This window comes from Camelus ferus, chromosome 18 (genome assembly GCF_009834535.1).
Source record: "Camelus ferus isolate YT-003-E chromosome 18, BCGSAC_Cfer_1.0, whole genome shotgun sequence".
Classification (NCBI taxonomy): domain Eukaryota; kingdom Metazoa; phylum Chordata; class Mammalia; order Artiodactyla; family Camelidae; genus Camelus; species Camelus ferus.
In genome coordinates, this window is record NC_045713.1 from 9,022,249 (window position 1) to 9,043,596 (window position 21,348).

General features: G+C 61.1%; 1 protein-coding gene across 7 annotated transcripts in view; it reads right to left on the reverse strand.

The window, feature by feature from the left end:
• MAD1L1 (mitotic arrest deficient 1 like 1) overlaps positions 1 to 21,348 on the reverse strand; it is a 271,894-nt gene that overhangs the window by 62,575 nt on the left and 187,971 nt on the right. For all 7 annotated transcript variants that reach the window (XM_032459892.1, XM_032459889.1, XM_032459890.1 and 4 more), the window contains 2 exons: positions 18,668 to 18,758; positions 272 to 479 (listed from right to left, as the gene is read on the reverse strand). In XM_032459892.1, the coding sequence (XP_032315783.1) occupies positions 272 to 479; positions 18,668 to 18,758 (299 nt within the window). The remainder of the gene's footprint in view (positions 1 to 271; positions 480 to 18,667; positions 18,759 to 21,348) is intronic.

Below are 21,348 nucleotides of genomic sequence, written 5' to 3' on the forward strand. Positions count from 1 at the left end.
TGGTGAAAGATGGTCCCTGCTCGCACGGAGTGCTGGGTTCACTTGTGATTAATGGGACGCAGATACACTGATAAACGATATTCATTTGCTTTAGGCTCGGAGGAGATTCCAGCCACTTGCTCCCGCACTGAGCTGTCTGCAGGCCTGGACATCACACGCCTGCCCATCCCCCAGGGTAGACCGGTCCCAGGCCCACCCACGGCCTGGCTGCCGCATGGATGGGCTGGATGGACGGACAGATGGACAGGACAGGACAGGGGCGGGGGCCTACCTGCCACCTCCTTGGACGAGGGCAGGCCCGCGGCGGCCTCCAGGTCTGCGGGGACAGGGCCGCCTCGCTCCAGGGCGCGGACCAGCTCCCGCAGCCGCTCGCACTCGTCCTGCAGCTGCTGCCGGCCCTCGTGGAGCTGCTGCCTGGCTGCGCGGGCCGGGTTCAGGCGCAGGTGCAGCACCTTGGTTCTGCTCTGGTCGTAGTCACCCTGCAGGACCAGAGGCAGGAGGTCAGCGCAGCTCGGCCTAGAGGAAGAGGCTTCCGTGATCATGACAGAAACCCTGGACACCCTCATCTGGTGCTGCTAGGCCTGGCTTCCACCTTGAGGCCCCGCTCTGCGGCCCTGAGGACTCCCACCAGCCTGGGGGGTCCCATCTTTCCCCCTCGTCCTCTGGGATCTGCTGAGAGCAGCCCTGCTTAGCAGCCAGCATGGAGGCCGTGTCTACATGATCTGCGGGAAGCTCCCCTGGGGGACCCCCCTCCCCCCAGTCTGGCCGGTGGCTCCCGAGGGCAGGCACAGGGTTGGGTTTCTGCAGACCCCTGGGCCCTGCATCCCGGCCAGGAGGAACATAGGTGGGGTCTAAGGCCTCTGGAAATCCAGGCAAGTCTGGCCTCTCTGTCCACCAGCTCCTGGGGCCTCTGACGAGGAAGGGCCACCGCAGGTCAAGGGCTGAGCAGGGCCTGAGCCCTGCGCCAGGGGAAGGTCTGGGGGCCGGCAGGGGATGCCTGATGTGTCCCTCCCACCAGGAACCGAGAGAAAGAGAGAGAGGGAGACAGAGCAACATCCCCCGATCTGCTGGCCTGGGACCCCGGCCTGCCTCCCAGCACGGGATACTGAGCCAGCTGAGGGGACGTGGTCCTTCCAGCTCCGACACAGAGCCCCTCCTTGACAATCCACCCGCCCACTGTGGTGACTCCAGCCCACACAGCTCTCCTCTCTTCCGGGGCAGCGGCGGAAACCGCGTCCTTTACTCTGATGGTCGAATCCTCCCGGAGAGAGGCTGGATGTGGACACCTCTGTTCACGTGCAGTCCCAGCCCAAGAGCTTACGCTGTGGGGGCACCGTCCCTCCATGTCACTGCAGATCAGCGTGGCCACTACCTGCCTGCCCTTGGCCAGCCACCAGCTCAGAGCCCACAGCCAGAAGGTGCCCCCAAGAGGGAGGGAGGGGAGTGTGGAGAGGCCCACGGGGCAGAGAGAGGGTGGGAGATGGGGAGGGGCCGGGCAGGCCCAGCCGAAGGCCGAGGGCTGGCGGCTGGCTCTTCACGGGTTTCTGAGAACCTTGTAAAACCTCAAAGGATAAAGAGACATCCTGTAACTTCGAGAGAATCACAGGCTGTTGGGGCTGAAAGGCACCGTTCTTTCATCCAGTTTTAACAGTCTGGAGACACAACCAGGCGTGTGAAGTCCACGCACCCTGAGTCTGCCACAGCCTCCACGGGCTGGAGGGGTCCCGGGGTGGTGCCAGACTCGCACCCTGGGTCTCGGGCCAGGAGGCAGCAGGGAGAGGACAGACAGACAACCTCTGCAAAGGGCCAGAGAGCAGACGCGTCAGGCACTACCGGCCACACCGTCTCTGTTCTGACGGGTTGGCCAGTGGGGGACCGAGGATAGAGTGTGCTGGGCGCCGTGGACACAGCCCCACCCACACAGCGCCCTCCCAGGTCCCCACGCTGCTTTTCACCCGACCTGGTTTCAACCCTCCGAACATGTAACAACAGAACCAGGTGGACAGACACGTCCCTGGGCCACCTCCCTCCGCCCTCCTCTCGGGCCACAGAGCAGAGGCTCTCCAGGTTCAGGTCTGGCTGTGCTGACACTGGTATCACCCCCGCCTCCCAGGACTCACCTGCCGACGCCCCGGGAGGGCCCGTGCAGGGAGCTGGATGCACAGCCTGACCCTGGGGTCACCGGGGTGCCCTGGACAAGTGCGGGCCTTACCAGGCCTCAGGGTCCTCATGCCAAGCAGGTGTGGGGAGACGGGGGGAGTCTGGACGGCAGGGCCCAGGGGCAGGGTGCTGCCCTGGAAACGCAAACACCCCGTGGGCAGGAAGCAGAGCCTCCGCTCCCACCCGGACCGAAGTCCCTGACAAGGTTTCCCCTTGATGAGAATGTAAGAAAGGAAATGCTTCGACGGTTAGAGGATTTAGGGCTTAACCAAACCAAACCAAACCAAAATGGGGAGAAGACAAAATGGGGAGATGCTCACAGCTCTGCTGACTTGGGAGAAATGACAAGTCTGAGCCCAAATGAGCGTCCAGCACCGGGAGGCCAGGACCACCAGGCATCTAGCAAGGGTGGCACCCTGGGGTTTGTCACAGCACAATCGCTCCCCCAGCCGGGGTGAAGCTGCTCTGGTCATAGGGAGGGAAGGGTCAGCCCACCCCAAACGGGCAGCCGGGGCACAGCAGGGACCCTCCGGTCAGCCCATCAGCTGTGCTCGAAGCTCGTGAGGACCAGGGCGGGGTCGTCCCAGCCTGGACACAGCGGCTGCATGCTGACCAAACCTCGGCCCCTGGGCAGCGGCTGAGATGCATGTGCGCTCAGTAAAGAAGGCAGGCAGGAGGGAGAAGGTGTCCGAGGCTTCTCGGTGGAGAGAAAACTTGTCAAGTGAAACGGAAGCCACAGCAGGGCTCCTGGTCACAGGACAGCCTCTGCTCACCCCTCTGTCCTGTGTGTCACTGGAAGGGCCCAGCAGGGCCGGCAGGCAGGGCTCAGAATCCTGGCCCCACCTACGGAGATGAAAAAACACAGGCCAAGGAGACAAGAAGGCCTGGCTGCGATGGCGGGAGGAGGTGACTGGTGCGGCTGGGGCCACGCCCGGGATCATGGGCCTGAACTGCGCAACGGGGCCCTCGGGGAGCTCAGGGTGGCTGAGCACAGCCATCAGCTGTGTCTCCAGGCCGCTCCAGGAGCTGCTCGGCCGGGCGGGGCTCGGCGAGGGAGCTCCCCAACGAGGCCAGCCCTGCAGAACTGGACCAGGGGGGTGTCACACACCCTGCGAGCAAAGCCGCTGGTGAATCCACTCTGAGGAAGAGCCAGTGAGCCTCTTCCGGCTTTACGTTCAAACTGAAGAGCGAGCAGCAGGCAAAGCCGCCAACGATGCCCTGGCTCTGCTCTGCTTCCGCCTCAGCCAGTCACACCCTAGCCTGCAGCCCCACCGCCAAGGCCAGCCCAGGGCGCGCGGAAATGCTCCCGTGGGCAAACACGCTCCCTCCAAACGCACAGAGGGTGGCCGCTCCCGGGAGACGTTCCTGAGCATGCAGGGCAGAGGGCAGGAGGTGGCCCACGAGCAGCAGGAAGGTCACGGTCACATCTGCACACCCAGAGCTGCTGGGACTTGGGGCAGAGGTCACTTTCGCCCCCTTGCTCTGCCTCCTGGCCGCGTGGCGTGTGGGGGCTGAGCCTGCAGGTGGAGCGCCCCCAGGATGAAGGAAGGAGGCCGGGTCCTCCAGCCCAGCAGGTTTGCTGGCTTGAAGCCGCACGGGGCCCCCAAGAGACCAGCAGCGTCACTGTACGCCAGTGAGAAATAGGAAGCCTGCTGTTAGAAGCCACCGTGTTTTGGGGTGTCTGTCACATGGCAGCAGGTAGCCGACACGACCTCTAGAGGAGGTTCCAGGGGATGAGACAGAGCCCCAGGACCTGACCGGGGCCACCAGGGGGCCCAGGCCCCACCACGCAGGAGGCAGGCTCCTGGCCTCTGAGTCTCTCACTGCGTCCTGGGTGACACAGACAGGACGCCTGCCCTGGGTCCCACTACGGCCGGTCTCTACAGGACTGAGGGCATCCACACTGCCTGGGGTGCAGGTGGGCGCCCAGGCTCCCCTGCAGGGGCGGGGTCCTGCCTCCTCACCCCGACAAGGCGCCCACTCAGAAAGCCCCAAGCTCGGCATGTGCGGACCTGCCACCATCGGCCCCGCCCCGTGACCACGCTCGGTCTGGAGGCCGACAGGCAGGGCTGCTGGTCCTGGGGGACGGGGGCCACCTGCTGCCCTGTGCTCTGGCCTGGTCCGCATCCTGCTCTGGGTGGGCACTGAGTGCTGCAGCCACACAGCCCCTGCTCATCTACCACTGCTGCACGGGAGCCGCCAGGGACACGCCTAAGCAGCGCCCACGAAACTCCGCCTACAGAAGCCAGCAGCCGGCCGATCCCGCGTGTGGCTCCTGTGGCCGACTTCTGGTGGAAGAACTGCAGGAAGAAACCGGAGAATAAACGCCCTCTGGGAGGGAGCTCGCCCCCATGCCGCTGGCCGGGGCAGCAAGGTCCCACATCCCGGGCACCCCCTCCAGGTCCCAGCCCTCAGGCCGAGTGGAGCATACTTGCAAACAAAGGCAATGTGAGTCACTGAAGGAAACTGAGAAGGGTCTAAGCAAACGGAACAGCACCCGCATCCGAGGATCAGAAGACAACAACACTCTCAAACTGATCTCCACACCCAACGCCACGCCCAGCAGGGTCCCCGCCGGCCCCCTCCTGGGAACCTCCTGGCTGGCTCTAGCATTCACGTGGAATCCCAGGGACTGGAGCAGCCAGGATACTGCTGAAGACGGAGGGCAGTGGGGGGAACTCACACTCTTGACTTCAAAACTTCCTACAAGGTGACAGTGGCCAAGACAGAGCAGTGCCGGCACAAGGACAGTCACAGACCCCCGGGAGCAGACCTGAGAGTCTGGAAGAGACCCCTGCGTCTATGGTCAACTAACAATCTCGGGGGCGCCAAGGTGGCTCAATAGGAAAGAGAGCCTCGAACTCTGCTGGGGCAGCTGGACACCCACGTGCAAAAGCGTCATGCTGGGTTCTCACCTCACACCATATACAAAAATGAACTCGAAATGGATCAAAAACCTAAACATAAGAGCCAGCAGCATAAAGCACTCAGGAGAGAGCACGGTGTGAGGCTTCATGGCGCCGGACGTGGCCTTGGGGTCTTCGACATGACAGTGAGAACCAGGAACAGAAGGAAAAGTAGACAGATTGGACTTAACCAAGACGAAAAGCCTCTGCTCCGAAGCACACCACCAAGGAGGGGAAGAGAGAGCCCACAGCACGGGAGAAAGGGTTCGCAGACCACGCACCTGCTGAGGGACTCGCCGCCTGAACACACGAAGAGCGAGCTCTTACTCTCGTTAACAGCGACGACACTGGGTAAACGACCTACTTTAAGAAGGCAAAGGATCTGAACATCTCTTTCTCTAAGAAAGATAAACAAACGGCCAAAGCACACAAAGCTGCTCAACGGCGAGGGCATCAGTGACAGGGAAACAGAAATCAAACCACAGAGACATCCCTTCACACCCACCAGGGTGGCTGGAAGGAAAAAGTCGGACCCGTGTCGGCGAGGAGGGGGAAGTCGGACCTCCTAGACCGCTGGTGGGGACGTAAACGGTGCAGCCTCAGCGGGAAACGGTTCCTCAAACAACTGAACAGAGTTACCCTGTGTCCCAGCAATTCAACGCCTAGGCACGAACCCAAGAGAAGGGAAACACACGCCCTCACAGAGACCTGCACACAGACGTCCACAACGGCCACTCAGATGTCCAGGAACTGACGCACGCAGGAACAGAGTGGTCCAGGCACCCGTGGAGCATCATCCGGCCACGAGAAGGAGAGACGCACTGACACCCGCCACAGCGTAAACGATCTCGGAAGCACGATGCTCAGTGAAATAGCATCACGAGAGACCACGTGCTACATGACTCCATTCATGTGAAACGTCCAGAGCATGGAAATCCTCAGACACAGGAGGCAGTTCAGTGGTTGCTCCAGGCTGGAGTCAGGGTGGGGGGCAGTGGGGTGACAGCTGAAGGGTGTGGGGTTTCTTTGGAGAGGATAAACCCGGTCCACAATCGTGTGGTGACGGTTGCTCATTATCTGTCAAGGCGCTAAACCCACCAAATCGCGCGCTTCAAATGGCTGAGTTCTATGATATGTAAATCGTATCTCAATAAAGCTGTTTTTAAAAAGAGAAATGAAAGGAGAAAAGGGAAAACAAACAGAAGGATGTGTGGACACTCCGTCTGCTGCTGGAGCTGGCGCCCAGCCGCACCTCCTGACGCCACCACTGTCTCAGCCCTGGAGGCAGAGAAGGGCCGGGAGCCAGGGGCCCAGCAGGGAGCGTGTGCTTGGCGCGGCCAGGCCTCGGGACACGGGCCTGCGGGGTGCAGCTCCAGCCAAGCCCACCAGGGAAGCCTGGGCCCTGACCACCGCCATCGTGTGGACCTCCGGGGTGCAGCCTGGCCCTGCCCGCGGTCTCCTCACCCCACAGCTCCTGTGACACGAGGAGGTCAGGGTCACGATCCACCTCGGGGGCCGCTCCCTGGCCTGGCCCATCCTGGCTTTCTGGCCTCTGCTATCAAACCACTGTCCGGCGTCTGGGCTTTCCATCTCCCTCCCGCATGGCCAGGACTCTCACCCACTCCAGGCCCCACTGCCACCTGGACCTGCCACCACTTGCTGCCAAGACCCCAGACTGAGGGCAAGTCTTGGCATCTGGCTCTGACTGGCTGCCTTCCCTAAAATGCCCAGCAGGAGACCGGCCAGCCCACCCAACTCAGGCCTGTGTCACCTGGGTCCTCGGCACTCAGGAGCCTCTCGAGTCCAGACCACACTGGACGTCCAGGAGGGGCCTGCAGGGGCACCCCCTGGGTGGCCACTGAGCAGTCAGAGCAGGACGATGCTGGGGGTGGGGGCGGCCCAGGGGCCCTAGACAAGGCTGTGAAAGCCCCAAGGGGCTGTGCTTCGCCACAGGCCCCGCCATCTGGAACCTTTCACACTGTGCTCAGAAGTCAGGTACTGAAGAGTCATTCTGGCCAGATGAGGAGGAATGAGGCTGGCCGGTCCCCCAGGAGTCTGACCGTACCTGGACGGAGGAGCGGTGCTCACCACAGGTCCAGTGTTGGAGGGGACAGCCCCACGGCCCAGCTGGGCTGGACACGGGCACCTTGGGACCCAAGGATGCTACCCAGACCTCATCCTCCCCCACATGGGGGACCCATGAAGCTGCCATGGGTCAGGCAGCTGACAAGGCCACGTGGCCGGGTCACGTGGGAGCCCACCCAGGGCTCTGCTCTCTGCACCACCCCTTGCAGAGCAAGGAGACCTTCCCTCCCTCCCTCCCTCCTTCCTTCCCTCCACACAGGAAGCACGGCCCCGGGAGAGGAGGGAGACACAGGTGCCTACCGCCAGCCAGGCGGGGGCCCCGTGAGGACAGGGCTCCATTGCATCCCAGGATATTGAGGGGAAGCAGGGCCTGGCCCACAGCGTGCACCCTGTCACCCCGCTCAGAGGGGCCAGTGGTGACATGGCAGCAGTAATAGCACAGCCCCCACGGGCCTCCTCTTTGCTGTTCATCTAGTGTCTGTCACCTCACGACCTGGCCTGTCATCTGTAACTGCTCACCTGCCTAGGACAGGGCGGTGCATGGGACGTGTCAAGCAGACGTCTGCAGAAGGAACCCGGGATGATTACTAACGCCGTCCTGTGGCTGTGACACCAGAGGCCCAACTGGGACGAGAACCAGGGAGTGTCAGGGCCAGGCTGGCAGGCGGCCTCCCGCATACTTGGCTCTGGGCTCGGCTTTGGGCCCAGTCGCAGGGGAAAGGGTGCTGGCCGGCCGCCCCAAGCACACAGCAGAGGGCCCAGGGGGTCTGCGGCACCGAGTGAGCGTGGCGGGGGGCTGGCGCTACTAAAGCAGATGGAAGAGCGCGAACAAATCTGCTGAGATCTGCTGCCGATGACAGCTTTGAGGAAGAAAGGGGAAAATGGCTATAATCTTCTGCTAAAAATTTGTTGCCTTGTTTGATTCACAGCTGAGAAAACTGTTGAGACACTGACGAGAATCTCAAAAGGAAAAGTTTTGAACCTTCCTTTGATGCACTGGTGCAATTGCTGGCTAAACAAAAACACCCCACTTGCTGGGGGAGCGGAGAGCTGTCCCCGCCGGTGAGCGCGGCGGGTGCAGGCCGGGCTGCAGAGGGACACTGGGGCTGGGGGCCATCAGAGCCCGGGGCCCTGCTCTCCCTGCACCTGACCCGGCAGGGCCAGGGTCCTCGGGGGGGTGTCACCACGGGTCTCTGTGGAGACAGGAGGGAGTCTCAAGTCCAGAGGAGGCTGGGGGCTCATCCAGTGACCAGCACGCCCAGGCCAGGGGCCCGAGGGGACAGCCGCTCCCGGGGCCCATCCTGCCTGCCTCCCTCTGCTCCATGGATGCATTTCCTTCCTTCGCTCAGATTGCACGCAGGCTCAGGCGAACGGCCACGTCCCCCTGCATCCAGGGCCAGCGCCACGTCCTGAGCCCCGCGGCAGCTGCCTCAGCCTGCTGGCAGCCCGGGGCCTCAGCCCCGCTCTGCGCAAGAGCCAGGGCGTGAACTCAACCCGTCAGGGACTGTGAAGCCTAGTGCGCTGGACACCTGTGCTGAGGTCAGGCCCTGGTAGCCCTGGGGGCCCGTGGACGGCCGCGGCCGCCCCCGGCTGGGGAAAGGCTGCCGCCTGGGGAGGGGAGAGGGCCTGCCGTGCATACTAAGAGACCCCGCTGGAAGGAAGCGGAGACGCGAGGAGAATTAAAAAGCACCGTTAAATAACCACCGGTCCTCATGCATATTTATAAATCACCCGGCCTCAAAGCTAAATCAATCTCTCTCCTGGCTGAAGGGAGCACAGCTCGGGGAGAAGAGCGGGGAGCCTGGGGTGGCTGCGGGCCTCCCAGACATGGAGCGCAGTCCCCCCCAGCCCCACGCACCAGGAGCTGCAGGCCCGCCTCCACGCGGGCCCAGGGCAGGAGCCCCTGCCGCCCAAGAGCTCCGTGATCTCGACCTTGGGCAGGTCCCTCAGGCTCTGGCCTCCAGCCTACGCCCCTCACGGGTTGACTTTCTCTTTCTCTGGGCACTTGGGGGGCTCCAGGGTTGCTCTGGGCTCTGCAGCCTCAGGCACAGGGCGGCCCGGTCCGGGGACAGTGTGCTGGCTGCAGGTGGAGAGCTCACAGGGCAGCACAGACAGGCCGGACCCCATAGACCTCTGGCACCCTGAGCAGCTGGCCCACCTCCTCACTCAGAGGCTGAGGAACTGAGGCCCACGAGGCTGCCCTGGGCCGGTCACGCGGGAGGCGAAGAGAGGAGAGGCCCAGGGCCGGAGGCAGGAGGGCTGGGGAGGAGGACGGGCCAGGGTCCCCCACAGAGGGAAACAGACGCCCTGCCCGCAAGCCTCCTGCCCCGGGCCACCAAGTGGGCCGGTGACCACACGGGCTGAGCCCCCCGACCCCTCCCCTCCGTATCCCCTCGTCCGCGCTGCAGAGGCTTCTTTCAGAGCTGGGCACCCGGCACTCCCCTGGGCCGAGGCACCTCACTAACACGCACGCGTGTGTGGCCCGCCCCTCCCTACGGGCCGGCGGGGTCTAGGAGGGGCCTGGAAGGCCGTGTGTGCTCACGGTGGGCCCAGGCCTGGAGGGACCAGGCCCTGCAGCTGCCGCGGGGCTGGTCTTGAGGAGGGGCACTCCTGAGCTTCGTGGTCACTGAACCAGCAGCGTGAGTGGGGGGCCCTCCAGGCAGCTCCAGGAAGGATGAAGTCTTGGGGAGCAGCGCCTGCCAGGCCCGCACCTGTGGCAGGGCCCTCCTCACGCCGCCCTCCAGGCGACTGCCTCTGCCAGCTCCAACCTGGTGCCAGACAACACAGCAGGGCGAGGGGGGCACCGCGCGGGCCCCGGACAGACAGGTGACCTGCAGGCTGCGTCCTGGGGCGGTGCCGGCCATGCCGGAGGAGGGCTGTCAGGGGTGGGGCCTTCGCCCAGCCACCTGGGGCCCGCCGACCACTCTCACCACCGACACAGGCGCTGGGCTCCCGCCAGGTCTCTGGGTGGTAACAGAAGTAGCCAAACAAAAGCCTTAAGATTTTTTTTGAATTGTGGTAAAATACATATAAAGTAAACTTTGCCACCTCAGTCACATTAAGTATCATTTGACACTAAGCACATTTACACTGTGAATGTGCAGCCGTCACCCAATCGGTCTCCAGAACTTTCCATCTTCCCAAGCTGAGACCCTGTCCCCGTCCCCCAGCCTCTAGCCCCAGCCTCCACCTCCTGTCTCTGTAACTCTGACTCCCCCAGGGACCCCGTGGAAGTGGGATCACCCAGTGCCTGTCCTTCCGTCCCTGGTTCACTTCACTGAGCACCACGTCCTCAGGGCCCCTCCACGACGTAGCAGGCGTCAGTTTCCTTGTTTGAAGGCTGAGTGATACTTCACTGTGCGGACAGACCACACCTGACTGCTCCCCCATCTGTCACCGCACCCTGGGCTGCTGTGAGCAGTGCTGCTGTGACACAGGTGAGACCCGGCTCTCAGCTCTTGGGCGCTGCACACCCAGAAGCAGAACTTTTGGGTCAGGGGGTTCAACACAGGAGCTCAGTGACAGTACCTGTGGGGGGACACCTTCAGTTCTTTTAGAATTTAGTGTTCTGTCCATGAATCCCCTCCAAGACCCCCTTTTTACAAGAACGGTTATGTCATTGGTCAGCTTTCCTTTCTTGTCAGGGCTGCCAGGAAGCTCAGCTTTACTAACAACATTAGCCCCGATGGTCGGAATGTCTGGGATCCGCTTCTTGCAGGCATCAGGGTAACGCTGCCAGGAATTCTTTGTGGAAAAGTGGAATCTTATTAAACAGATGTGGTCCTGGAAAACGTTCAGATGATACTCAGACTCAAGGAACCCATGTTCCCGGGACAATCCCAACTACTGGGAACCTGCGGGAGTGGACAGGAGTGCATGGTCCTGCCAGGCCCTCACGTAGCTGCTCCCACGGACCTCCGGCACAGTGGCTGCTTCCTTCTCTTCCCGTCACCATCGAGCTGGTTATGTGTCTGCACTGAGTCCAGTCCCCACAGAACGCAAGCTCGTGAGTGTCCACCCCCCGCTGTCCCCTGAGTTACAGCAGTGCCTACAGTGCAGGCCGAGCCATGACGGGAGGCGTGGAGCCCAGGCACCCTGCAGGCCCCAGGGCTGCCTGCTGACCCAGGACAAGCCAGGCTGACACACTCTGCCCAACACACAGAGCACCCGGGGAACCCAGCTGGACGAGGAAGGGCTGCCAAGCTGAGAGAGCCCGCGGTCCAACCTGCAGAGAACAGGAGTGGGCACGGCCCAGCAGGACCCCTGCCGGCGGGCCCCGAGGTCAGGGCCACCAAGCGCAGGCCTCTGGGCCAGAAGCTCCCTGCTCTGAACAGAGCCTGCGAGAACAGGGGGCATCACAAAAGGAGTGCCAGGCCTGGGTCAGGAAGACGGGCTGCTCCTGGGGCTCCCCGTGGGGCTCTGGGCCTGGGTTCGGGCACAAACACGTCGGGGTGGCCGGGGAGACCTGCCCTTGGGCTGGGGCTGCCCCACGTGGACCGCCCTCCTGGGCACCCAAGCTGCACGTGGCTGAGCGGAGCTCTGGGGGTGAGGGGGTGCCAGCCTGCGTCTGCAGAGACCTCCTTGCCCTCTTTCCCAGGGAGGTGAGGCTCAGAGGCACAGGAGGCACGCGGTAGTGAGGGGACCCTCATGTGGAACCAGCTGCACCACCCTCCACCATCCTCCCCCGAGATCAGCGGACAGGAAAGTTCAGCTCGGCTCAAGACGACCGCCACACAGCACTCCTGCCAGGCCTAGTTTCTAGGTGTTTAATGCGCTGGGTTCCCGTCTTTTTCATGCAAACACTTTGCAAGGACCACGTGGAGGGGTCACCACCACGCCCGCAGGAGCTGAGCAGGGCTGGGCCAGACCGCCGAGGGCCACCGGGAACAAGAGCCCGGGGCCGCAGTCTGGGGTCCGGGTGCACCCAGCAAGGAGGTGGGCGGTCGGGGTCCCGAGGTCCCAGGGAACCAGAAGGGGCTTAATACTCAGGACACATCACTCTTCCCATAAAAAAATCCACAGAAGTCAGCGCCTGTAGAAACTTCTCCACACAAACGCACATCAGTGCTGGCTTTTCCTGTCTTCGGCTTGAATGAGCAGGAGCAGCCGGGAGCCACCCCGCCGGGGGAATTTTTCCTTCACTAAGCGTCTTGTGCTACACGTAACACTCAGGAAGGCAGGCGGTGCAGCAAGACCCTGGGACCCCAGCCCCAGCGTAGCCGGGACAGAGGGCACACACATCACTGTCAGGAGGTTAGGGCCACGCCCACCCCCCATCCGTGGCGCTGGGACTCCAGGCTGCATGCAGTGCAAGGCGGTGGGACTAGGACCCACCGACAACAGGACAAACCAGACGACCCCACACTGACAAGCAAACTCAGCAGGAAATGTGTGCAGCAGAGACGCCACTGTAAGACGCCCCCGTGGGAGACACAGAAGGACCCTGACCCGCAGAAAGACGCAGTAACGTTCTCGTGTGCAGAGGGCTACGTCCCAGAGACAGCTGACCTCCAAACCTCCAACTTCTCACTTCAAGAAATCCAGCAAATTCTACACTCATTGGGAGAGGGGAGCTAGACACGCTGATTCCAAAGTTCATATGAAAATGAGCAAGAGCTGTTGGAAAACCCGGAAAAGAAGAGTTACAGGGGGAAGAGGACAGGGCACCTCGGACACAAAGGACCTGACACAGCGCGACCAGCGCACGAGAAGGTAGGACCTCAAACCAATGACGAGAGATAGGCTCTCGGTCATGGCTGGGGTGCCAGGAGGCCCTCTTAAAAAACAGGTTGGTATCACGCTTCATGCCTTACAAAAAGCAAAACCAAATTTCAAATCAATCAGATTTAAAGTAGAAAATGAAGCCACCACAAAACCAGAAGAAACCATGAGAATTTTTTTATATCTTGACATATAAAAAGTAAAGATGTGACCCAAAACCCAGAAGCTACAAAGGAAAAGGCTGTAAGTTCATCTGTATAAAATACATTTAAAAGTTAAAAACTTCTGCTTGGTAAAAAAACAGCACAAGCAAAGGCAAAAGACAAATGATAAATTGGGAAAACATATTCACAATTTGAAACAAGACGAGCTCTGCTCCACAATATACAAAGACCTCTAAGAAATCAACAAGAAAAGGACTAACAGTCTATTCGAAAAGTGGACCAAGGATAGTGACAGACACAAATGTATTTAAAACCCTCACTCATGTACAATAAAGGACTGAAATTAAAACTACACTGAGCTCTTCCTCTTCACTTGCTGGACCAGAAAACCTCCAAGTCTGAAGCCATGGGAAGAAGCACTCTCACAGGTGCTGGTACAAAACCGTCCCACCCCATTCGTGCTGTGCCCCAACACGCCACTGGGTCTGGAAATGCAGGTGCCTGTTAATCCCACCCTCGCCTGGAAGTCTGTCCTACACACAGGCGTGCACACACCAGAAGAGCCGCGTGCAGACGGTCACTCGACACTGCCTCACTCGTGGTCACAGAAGAGGCACTAACCTCTAACCACTAACAGGCGACGGGTTAAATACGTCCATGGCACACACACCCATGATGCACCACACACTGCGTGACAATGAACAGGGCACCGACGTACTCATGGGAAACACCTCCTTGACGCACAAGGTGCAGAAACTGTCTGCAAACACCGTCTCTGAGTTCACAGGGGGTGGGCGGTGAGAATCTGTATTAGGAAAATCCACCAGCTCGCAGAAGCCCCTGGAGGAGAGGAAATACACAAATGCCTTACACATGACCGGACCAACCTCATGACCTCAGCTCCCTTCCTCCTCGTTTCCCAAATAAGGGAGCTGGGACATGAAAGGTGACGTGCCCAGGGCTGAGCACGTGTGAGGCAACGGGAGGAATTCACACCCAGATGTGTGTCCTCCAGAGCCCGCCTCCTGGCACCCTGCCCTGCAGCCTGCATTGCCCACACGTGCCAGAGCATGGGCGCCCCGGGAGCCAGGCCAGGGCACCACCCAGGGGGAGCACGTGCACAGGACCATGCACAGGTCCCGGGACGCGGGCACTGAGGCTCAGAGGAGGGGCGGCACCTGAGCTGGGCCCTGGAGACGGGCAGCGCCCACAAGCAGGCGGGGGGGCTCTCTAGACAGAGCAGGTGGCAGGGCCAGTGTGGGAAGCCAGCTGGGGCTGTGGAGGGGACTGCCAGCACAGCTGATTCTGCCATGATGGCGGGGGTGGGGGGCCGGCCCTGTGGTGCTCACACAGACACCCCAAGCTTTCAGGGCAGAACAGGACCTGCTGGGCAGAGAGCACCTGACCCTCGATAGGAGGGATAGAGGTGCAGCCTGGGGAGGGCACGGGCTTCGGAGCTGGGGCACAAGACGGCTGTCACCTCTCGCCCTGTGGAGACCACCGGCTTCTGTGGCATGGGCTTCATCTGCACAGTGTGAGTGGCGCTCCTTCCTCAGTGCCCACGACATTAAGTGGGGACGCCCAGGAGGGTCAGGGTCAGGCCCAGCAGTGCTCCGGTGCTCTGTGCCCAGAGGGTGGGGGGCGGGGGGCCCCTGTGCTCTGGCCGCACAGACAACACCAAGGAAGCAGGTGCTCAGAGCTACATCAGCCTGGAGAGCAAGGCCTCTCCACCTGAGCGAATACCCAGAACAACCTCTAGGACTCACCCCACGCCCGGGCACCCCAGCTGTCCCCTCCAGGGAGCAGTGCCCAGAGAACTTTCCAGAAGTGTAGGCCAGTGGCCATCAAGAAATAACGTGTCCAGTCTGGGGGGGGACATGTTCAAGCCCTGGTCAGCAGCAAGTCGATCCATAGGGTAAGAGGGGTCCTGACAGGCAGAGGCTGGGCCTGCTTTGGACTCAGGTAAGAGCAGGTGGGAGCAGGTGGGAACAGAAGGGAGCAGGTGAGGTTGTGGGGGGAACTTCGGGTCCAAGGACTGACCACTGTGCCCCTGGGGTGGCAGGCCAGGCAGGAGGAACATGCGGTGAGGGATCGGCGGGGGCTCATGGGGGTCTGCTGGGTGGAGAGTGGATGGGCCAGGGGCGTGAGAGCGCCGGGGTGGGAGGGAAGCAGTGCTGCGGGAAAGGGAAGGCGGCGGAGGCTGGGAGAGTCTATCATTAGACGGCGCTCCTGCCTGGGGACGCGGGGACGGGAGCGGGGCCGTCTCCGCAGGCACCGTGAGCTTTCCACTCACAGGGAACCCGGCAATTTTCTACCCACTCCGTTTCCAAAAAAGATACACTTATTTTAAACGTCATTGGGCTGCAGTCTGGTCCCTCTCCTGAGCAGAGCTGCAGGCTGGCTGTGGGGCAGCCCCACCCGCATGCAGAGGAAGCAGGCAGGGCGGGGGCTCAGAGGGGTGGGCTCCACCCCGCCTCCGAGGGACAGAGGGCTGCGAGCTCCAACCCCAGAGAAGAATTCTGCCTAATTATGTGCATGCTGAAGCGTCAGAGGAACGGGTACAGACGTCTGCAATTTGCTGTAAAACGTCTCAAGCAGACAGAAAGCCCTGATGGATGGAAGAGGGTGGAGAGGTGCGTCATAAAGCAGCCCCAGCAGAGTGTCTGTGGCCGGATGGCGGGTCCTTGGGTGTTCACTGTAACACAACCAGCTCTGCTGTGTGTCTGACAATGTCCATAAAGTGCTGGGGAGACCTAGTAGGGCTGGGTCTCCATGCTGCCTCCACCGTCACCACTCGGGACCCAGGGTGGGCCCAGGGACGGTGACAGCACCAGCGTGTAACCAGTCTGCGCCCCCAACATGAGAGCTCGCTCCTCTCTGTGGAGGGGTGTCCAGCCCCGGTCAGGGCTGCCTGGCAGGCAAGCGTCCGCCACGTCCAAAGCTGCTGTGCGTCCAGCCCTCCATGCAGCTTGGTGCCGTGGCAGCCCCGATGGTGGCCCACAAGAAACCAAGCATGGACAACTGTGTCGTGACCAAGGTGTGTCGGGGGGGGGGTCACAGATGACAGTCGCAGCAGTGGCTGTGCTCTCGGGGCCGGCACGTCACCGTGTTCTCTGAGATGGCCTGCAGGGGAGCAGACTGAGACCAGGGCCTCTGCTGGTGAGGAACAGGGCCAACACCCAGGCCCAGTGTGCCCCCCCCCACCCCCGGCCAGCAAAGGGTCCCTGGAAGTCTGTCAGGACAAACGGCAGCAGCGCCCGCGTTCCCAGTCGTGGGAATCCCAGGCCAGCGGAGGAGTGCCTGGGGCGGGGTGGGACGGGGCAGGAGGAAGGTGGGGGCACCCAGGAAGTACCCCCAACCAGGCCAGTGGCCCAGTGATGCCAGGGCTGCTGGGAAAGGCTGGGAGGGTGTGGAAAGGGGGGCGGGCAGGCCTGGGCACCCACTCTTCCCACCAGTTCCCCAAGAGTCTGGTTTCCAGAGCCCCCGACTCCTGCAGCCATACCAGGAACGACAGAACGGCTCCCGCTCAGACTCAGAGTTCCAGCTGGTTTGCGCAGTTTCCGTCTTCGGGAACGTGTTCGAAGTCCATCCTGTCTCTACAGAATGACTGATCATGTCTGGCTAACTGGGCCTCCGCTTCCCCATCTCTAAGCAGGGGCTTTGCCTCCCTGAGAGCTGGCGACATTAGGAACACGCACACGCATGCAGGTCACCCCAGATGAGCGAGGATAGCTGAGGACCCCAGAGAGACCTGGACAGGCCAAGGACACAGAAGGAGGTGGCCCGGAAGCCTCCCTCCCAGGCCCTGTCCTGCAGCTCGGAGGAGCACGCCCAGCTCTGGGCAGTAACTGGAGCCGTTTTCTCACCAACCAGCTGTGAGCTAATTACAAAGACTTCTAACTAGTTGAGCGCCCTCTCCAAGCATATGTTCCCAATTAAGTCAAACTGCAGCTGATTTTAATCAATCTTCCTTGAAGCGGCCGATGTGGAGACTCCTCCGGAGGGAGAGGAGAGATGCGCGTGCAGAGCAGGCGGCAGCGGCTGATAAGCACGCGGCGGGGTGGGGGGCTGCGCCCACGGGCCTCAGCGTGGCCTCCTCCGCTCCACCCGGGCCGCAGGCCGCGCAGCCAGGCCTGCAGGCGTGTGGTGCACTGTCCTGCTGTGCCAGCCCCGGGGGCAGAGAAGGGGATGAGGTCTTTGCCCTCGCAGTGGTGCGGTCAGATGTCCCCAGTGACCCCCATGTGGGTCACCGTCCCTGGTTTTCCACACTGGATGCACTGGGGCTCGGATGGGAAAGTCCCACAGCTCAGACAGCGTCCCCGAGGCCCCACGGTGTGCGGATGTGCAGGCCCGTGTCCCTGACAGTGCCTGCTGTTTGCATGGGTCCACGTCACCCCCAGACCCATTCCAACGCTGCCTGGATCGGCTCCCTGAGCCACACAAGGTGCCTCCCCGTCCACTCTGCCGGGACCAGAATGACCCTGCGGGGGTCGGGGTGCCGCCCGCCATCTCCCTGCTCCCTCAGCAAGGCCTGCAGCTGCTCCTCCCAAGCTCGGCAAGTGCACGGTGGTGGGGCAATGCTCCCTCCCCGGTGTCGGGGTCGGACAGGATGCCACAAGCAGCTCCAGGACGCACAGCCAGGCCCCCCCCGCCCCACGCGAGGCCCACGTGGAGCCCAGGAGGCTGTATGTGGTCTGCGTCGCTGAGCCCATGCTCCACTGGGCACCACCGGCCCTTCTCTCCTCCACAGGAACCCTCCGCCCAGCCACGTGACCCCTGACACCCTCACCGAGGGCCACTGCAGGCTCCTCGTGACAGGCCTCAAGCCCTGGAGCAGGAAGAAAGGAAGTATCGATTTTGGCAGGACTTGCTGAGCCCCAGTCCGGGAGGCCGGGGAAGGCACCAGCCATGACCTCAGGCCGAGCTTGACTAAGTACCAGGAAGACATCCCCCCAGCTCTGCCTGACAGGGCGCCGCTGACGGGCGGCCGGGAATGCACCTGCCAGCAACAGCTCTCCCTTCAGGACTGCGGCCCAATTAAAACGGCCCAAGATGACAGGTCCTGGAGCTGAACACAGTCCGGCTGCGGCTCATGGCGCCTTGCTTTATCAAGGCTGTCACTTCTCCCATCTCCAGGACTCGGGAATAAAAAAGAGATTTGATTTGCCTCTAATAGGTGTCAAGACAAAAATCAATGGCCTGTCCAAAATCTGGGTAATCACAAACCTGCAGGCTTCTTGCCATGGAACAATCGAGATGGGGATAAAGATGAAAAACAAAGTAAAACTAAAATAGCATGAACAGCAGCCCTGCTTCACCACTGCAGGCTGACAGGGGCAGGGGGGCTGGGACGCAAACCCCAACCACACGGAGAAGCTCTGAGGGGCCCTGCCTTCCACACCGCGGATGGCGAGCTCTGCGGCCAGCGGTCGGGAGGATGGCACGAAAACCCACGGGGCTGGTGACTGCGCAGCCAGTGGGCAGGCTGTCCTCGCCGGGCTCCGGGATACACACTCCCAGACAGCAGGGTGTGTGGGCCAGGACCCTGCACGAGTTTAGTCCGAGGAGCCGGGACCTCAGACGTGGAGTCCGGGAGGAAGTGGCAGGGCAGTGAGTCCCAGGACGGCTCACCTGCAGGGTCAGCCGCTCCAGCTGCGCCTCCAGCATCTTCTTGTCCTCCTCCAGATGCCGCCGCTCCCCTTCCAGCTCCTCAATCTTCAACCTGCAGGGAGAGTGGATGTGAAGGGACCCCTGCCGTGACCCCTGGGGGGGAAAAGGGGCGAGGCTACTAGACGGGGTTATAAAGTTTGCTCCCAAATATGCATCTGTGAAATACAGGGGGCGGGGCGGGGGGCAGAAGTAACAGCGGGACGATGCTGCGGAGGATGCAGGAACTCAGACGACCACCTGACGAGTCTCCACGGGAAGATCTCCAGCATGGCTCGGGCCCGCCGGCGGCCAGAGGCTGGGGCGGGGCAGCAGGATGGGCCGGTCGCGGGACGCAGGAAGGCTGCCGCTCACCGTGAGAAGGTGCCTGTTTGTGTTTTTTCTTTTTAATTTAAGTTTTTCAATAAGCACCACATTCATATGATTTAAAATCAAGTGTCCAGGAAGCAGAGCCAGCACTGACACAGGTGAGGAAAAGAGCCCTTCCCACCAGCCAGAGTGGGAAAGTCGAGCGCCATGGACACACCAGGGAGGGCTTGGCTCGGGGGTGGGAGGAGAGCTGCTCAGGACGGCCCAGCAAACCACAAAACCAAGATCTGCGAGGACCGGACTCCTCCCAGGGAACCTGAGTGCACCTCTGAAAAAAGTTCAACACGACCTGCACGAACACAAGAACGCCCAGCACCCAGCAAGCTAAGACTCACAATGTCTGCCGTCCAAACAGGGTCCCAGGCATTAAAAGAAGCAGGAGAGTGTGACCCACGGTGAGGAAGGTGAGCAGGCAGGTGAGACCCACCAGGACGGCACAGGCATCACGAGAGCGTCCACAGACACTAGCACAGCCGTGAAACCCCCTGGAGGAGAGGGACGCTGCTGGGCTCAGCCGCTCAGCACGGATACGGGGACACAGCAAGGCCACAGCGAGCCCCTGGAGGTGGGCGCTACAGCGTCTGAGGGGGAGGCGCTGGACGAGACCAACGACAGGTCAGACCCTGCAGGACAAAGGTTCAGTGCGCTTGAGGCAGAACCACAGAAGTGGAGGACGCTGGATCTTTAAACCTGAAGAGAGAGTCACGAAGCGGCGGGGAACCTCACGAAGCTGCAGTCGCCGCAGGAAGCGAGGGACAGCAAGGAGGTTTCCGACGTGATGGGAAGTGCAAAGCCACAGATCCCAGAAGCCACACAAACCCCAGCACAGCAAACAGGAAGAAAACAGCCCCAGAGCACAGAACAATCCAACTGCTCAAAAGCAGTGATAAAGGAACCCCACAAGCAGCTGCAGAAAGGAAACGCTGCACACGGAGGAACAAGGCTGATTTCTCAGCAGAGACGTTGCGGGTGAGAAAGAGGAGAAAACTCTTTAAAATACTGGGAGGTGCGGGGAGGGCACAGCTCAAGTGGTAGAGCGCGTGCTTAGCGTGCACGAGGCCCCGGGTTCGATCCCCAGCACCTCCTCTGAAAAAATAGATAAACCTAATTACCTCCTCCCCACCAGATTAAAAAAAAAAGATGCTGGGAGAAAATTTAAAATGCCAGCCTGGAATTCTATTCCCAGTGAAAATACCTTCCAAAAAAAAAAGCAAAAGAACGCTGTTCTCAGACACCCAAGAACAGAAGGAGCTCGTCACCAGCAGGCCTGGTCCAGAGGGAAGGCCAGGGGCGTCCTCCTGGGAGAGAGAAGGAGGTGCAGAGGGCGGTGCGGGCCCACACGGAGCGAGGAGCACGGAGCCACAGGATGCAGGCAGGTGCGTGGCCGGCACACCTTTAAGTCCTCTACGACACTTACATGACCACGTTTTAAAGAGACTGACTGCTTCAACAAAACTAACAAAAGTATCCTGGGGGTTTGAGACATGAGCACAAATAAAATGTGTGACAGCAGCCACACAAAGGCTGCACAGACAGATGCACCCAGCTGCGTGGCGCCGTGCTGCATGTGAAAAGGTGTGGCATCGCGTGAAGGCAGACTGTGGTAAGTGAAGGAAGTACGCGGTAAACCTTCAACCAGCCCCTAAAATTAAAAAAAAAGTTACAACTGAAGATCCAGAAAAGGAAATAAAATGGAGTCATAAAAAACACCCAACTAATTAAAAAAAAGCCAGAAAAATAGGAAAATGGGAATGAAGAAGAGATGGAATAAGCAGAAAACAGGGTGACAAGATCAAACCTAACCACACAGCGACCACAGCAAATGTAAGTGCTCTGAACACCCCCGTTAGATGGCAGAGAGACCCTCACAATGGATGGAAAAGCAGCACCCAGTTACACAGGCCGCCAACGAAAAGCGCACTTGCAACGTGAAGACACAGGGTGGTGGCCACCTGACCAGGAGGTCAGAACAACACGAAACATTTCTGCACTAATGAAGGTGTCACAGGAGAAGCAAAGGCCGACGGAAATGCAGGAGAGATCCAGTCCACAGTCAGCGCTGGACTTCGAGACACTCTCCCAATAACCGACAGAGCAGCCAAGAGAAAGCACGGAGGGCAGAGCAGACCGAGCCCATCAGCCCACCCGACCACTGCCCCTCCGGCCGCGCAGACCCCCGGCTGCGCCAGCACAGGCCGGCCTCCCCGGGCGCGCGGGGCGCCCACCGGGGCAGGCGGGCGCCGGCCGAAGGGGCCTGGGAGTACTGAGCACAGTCT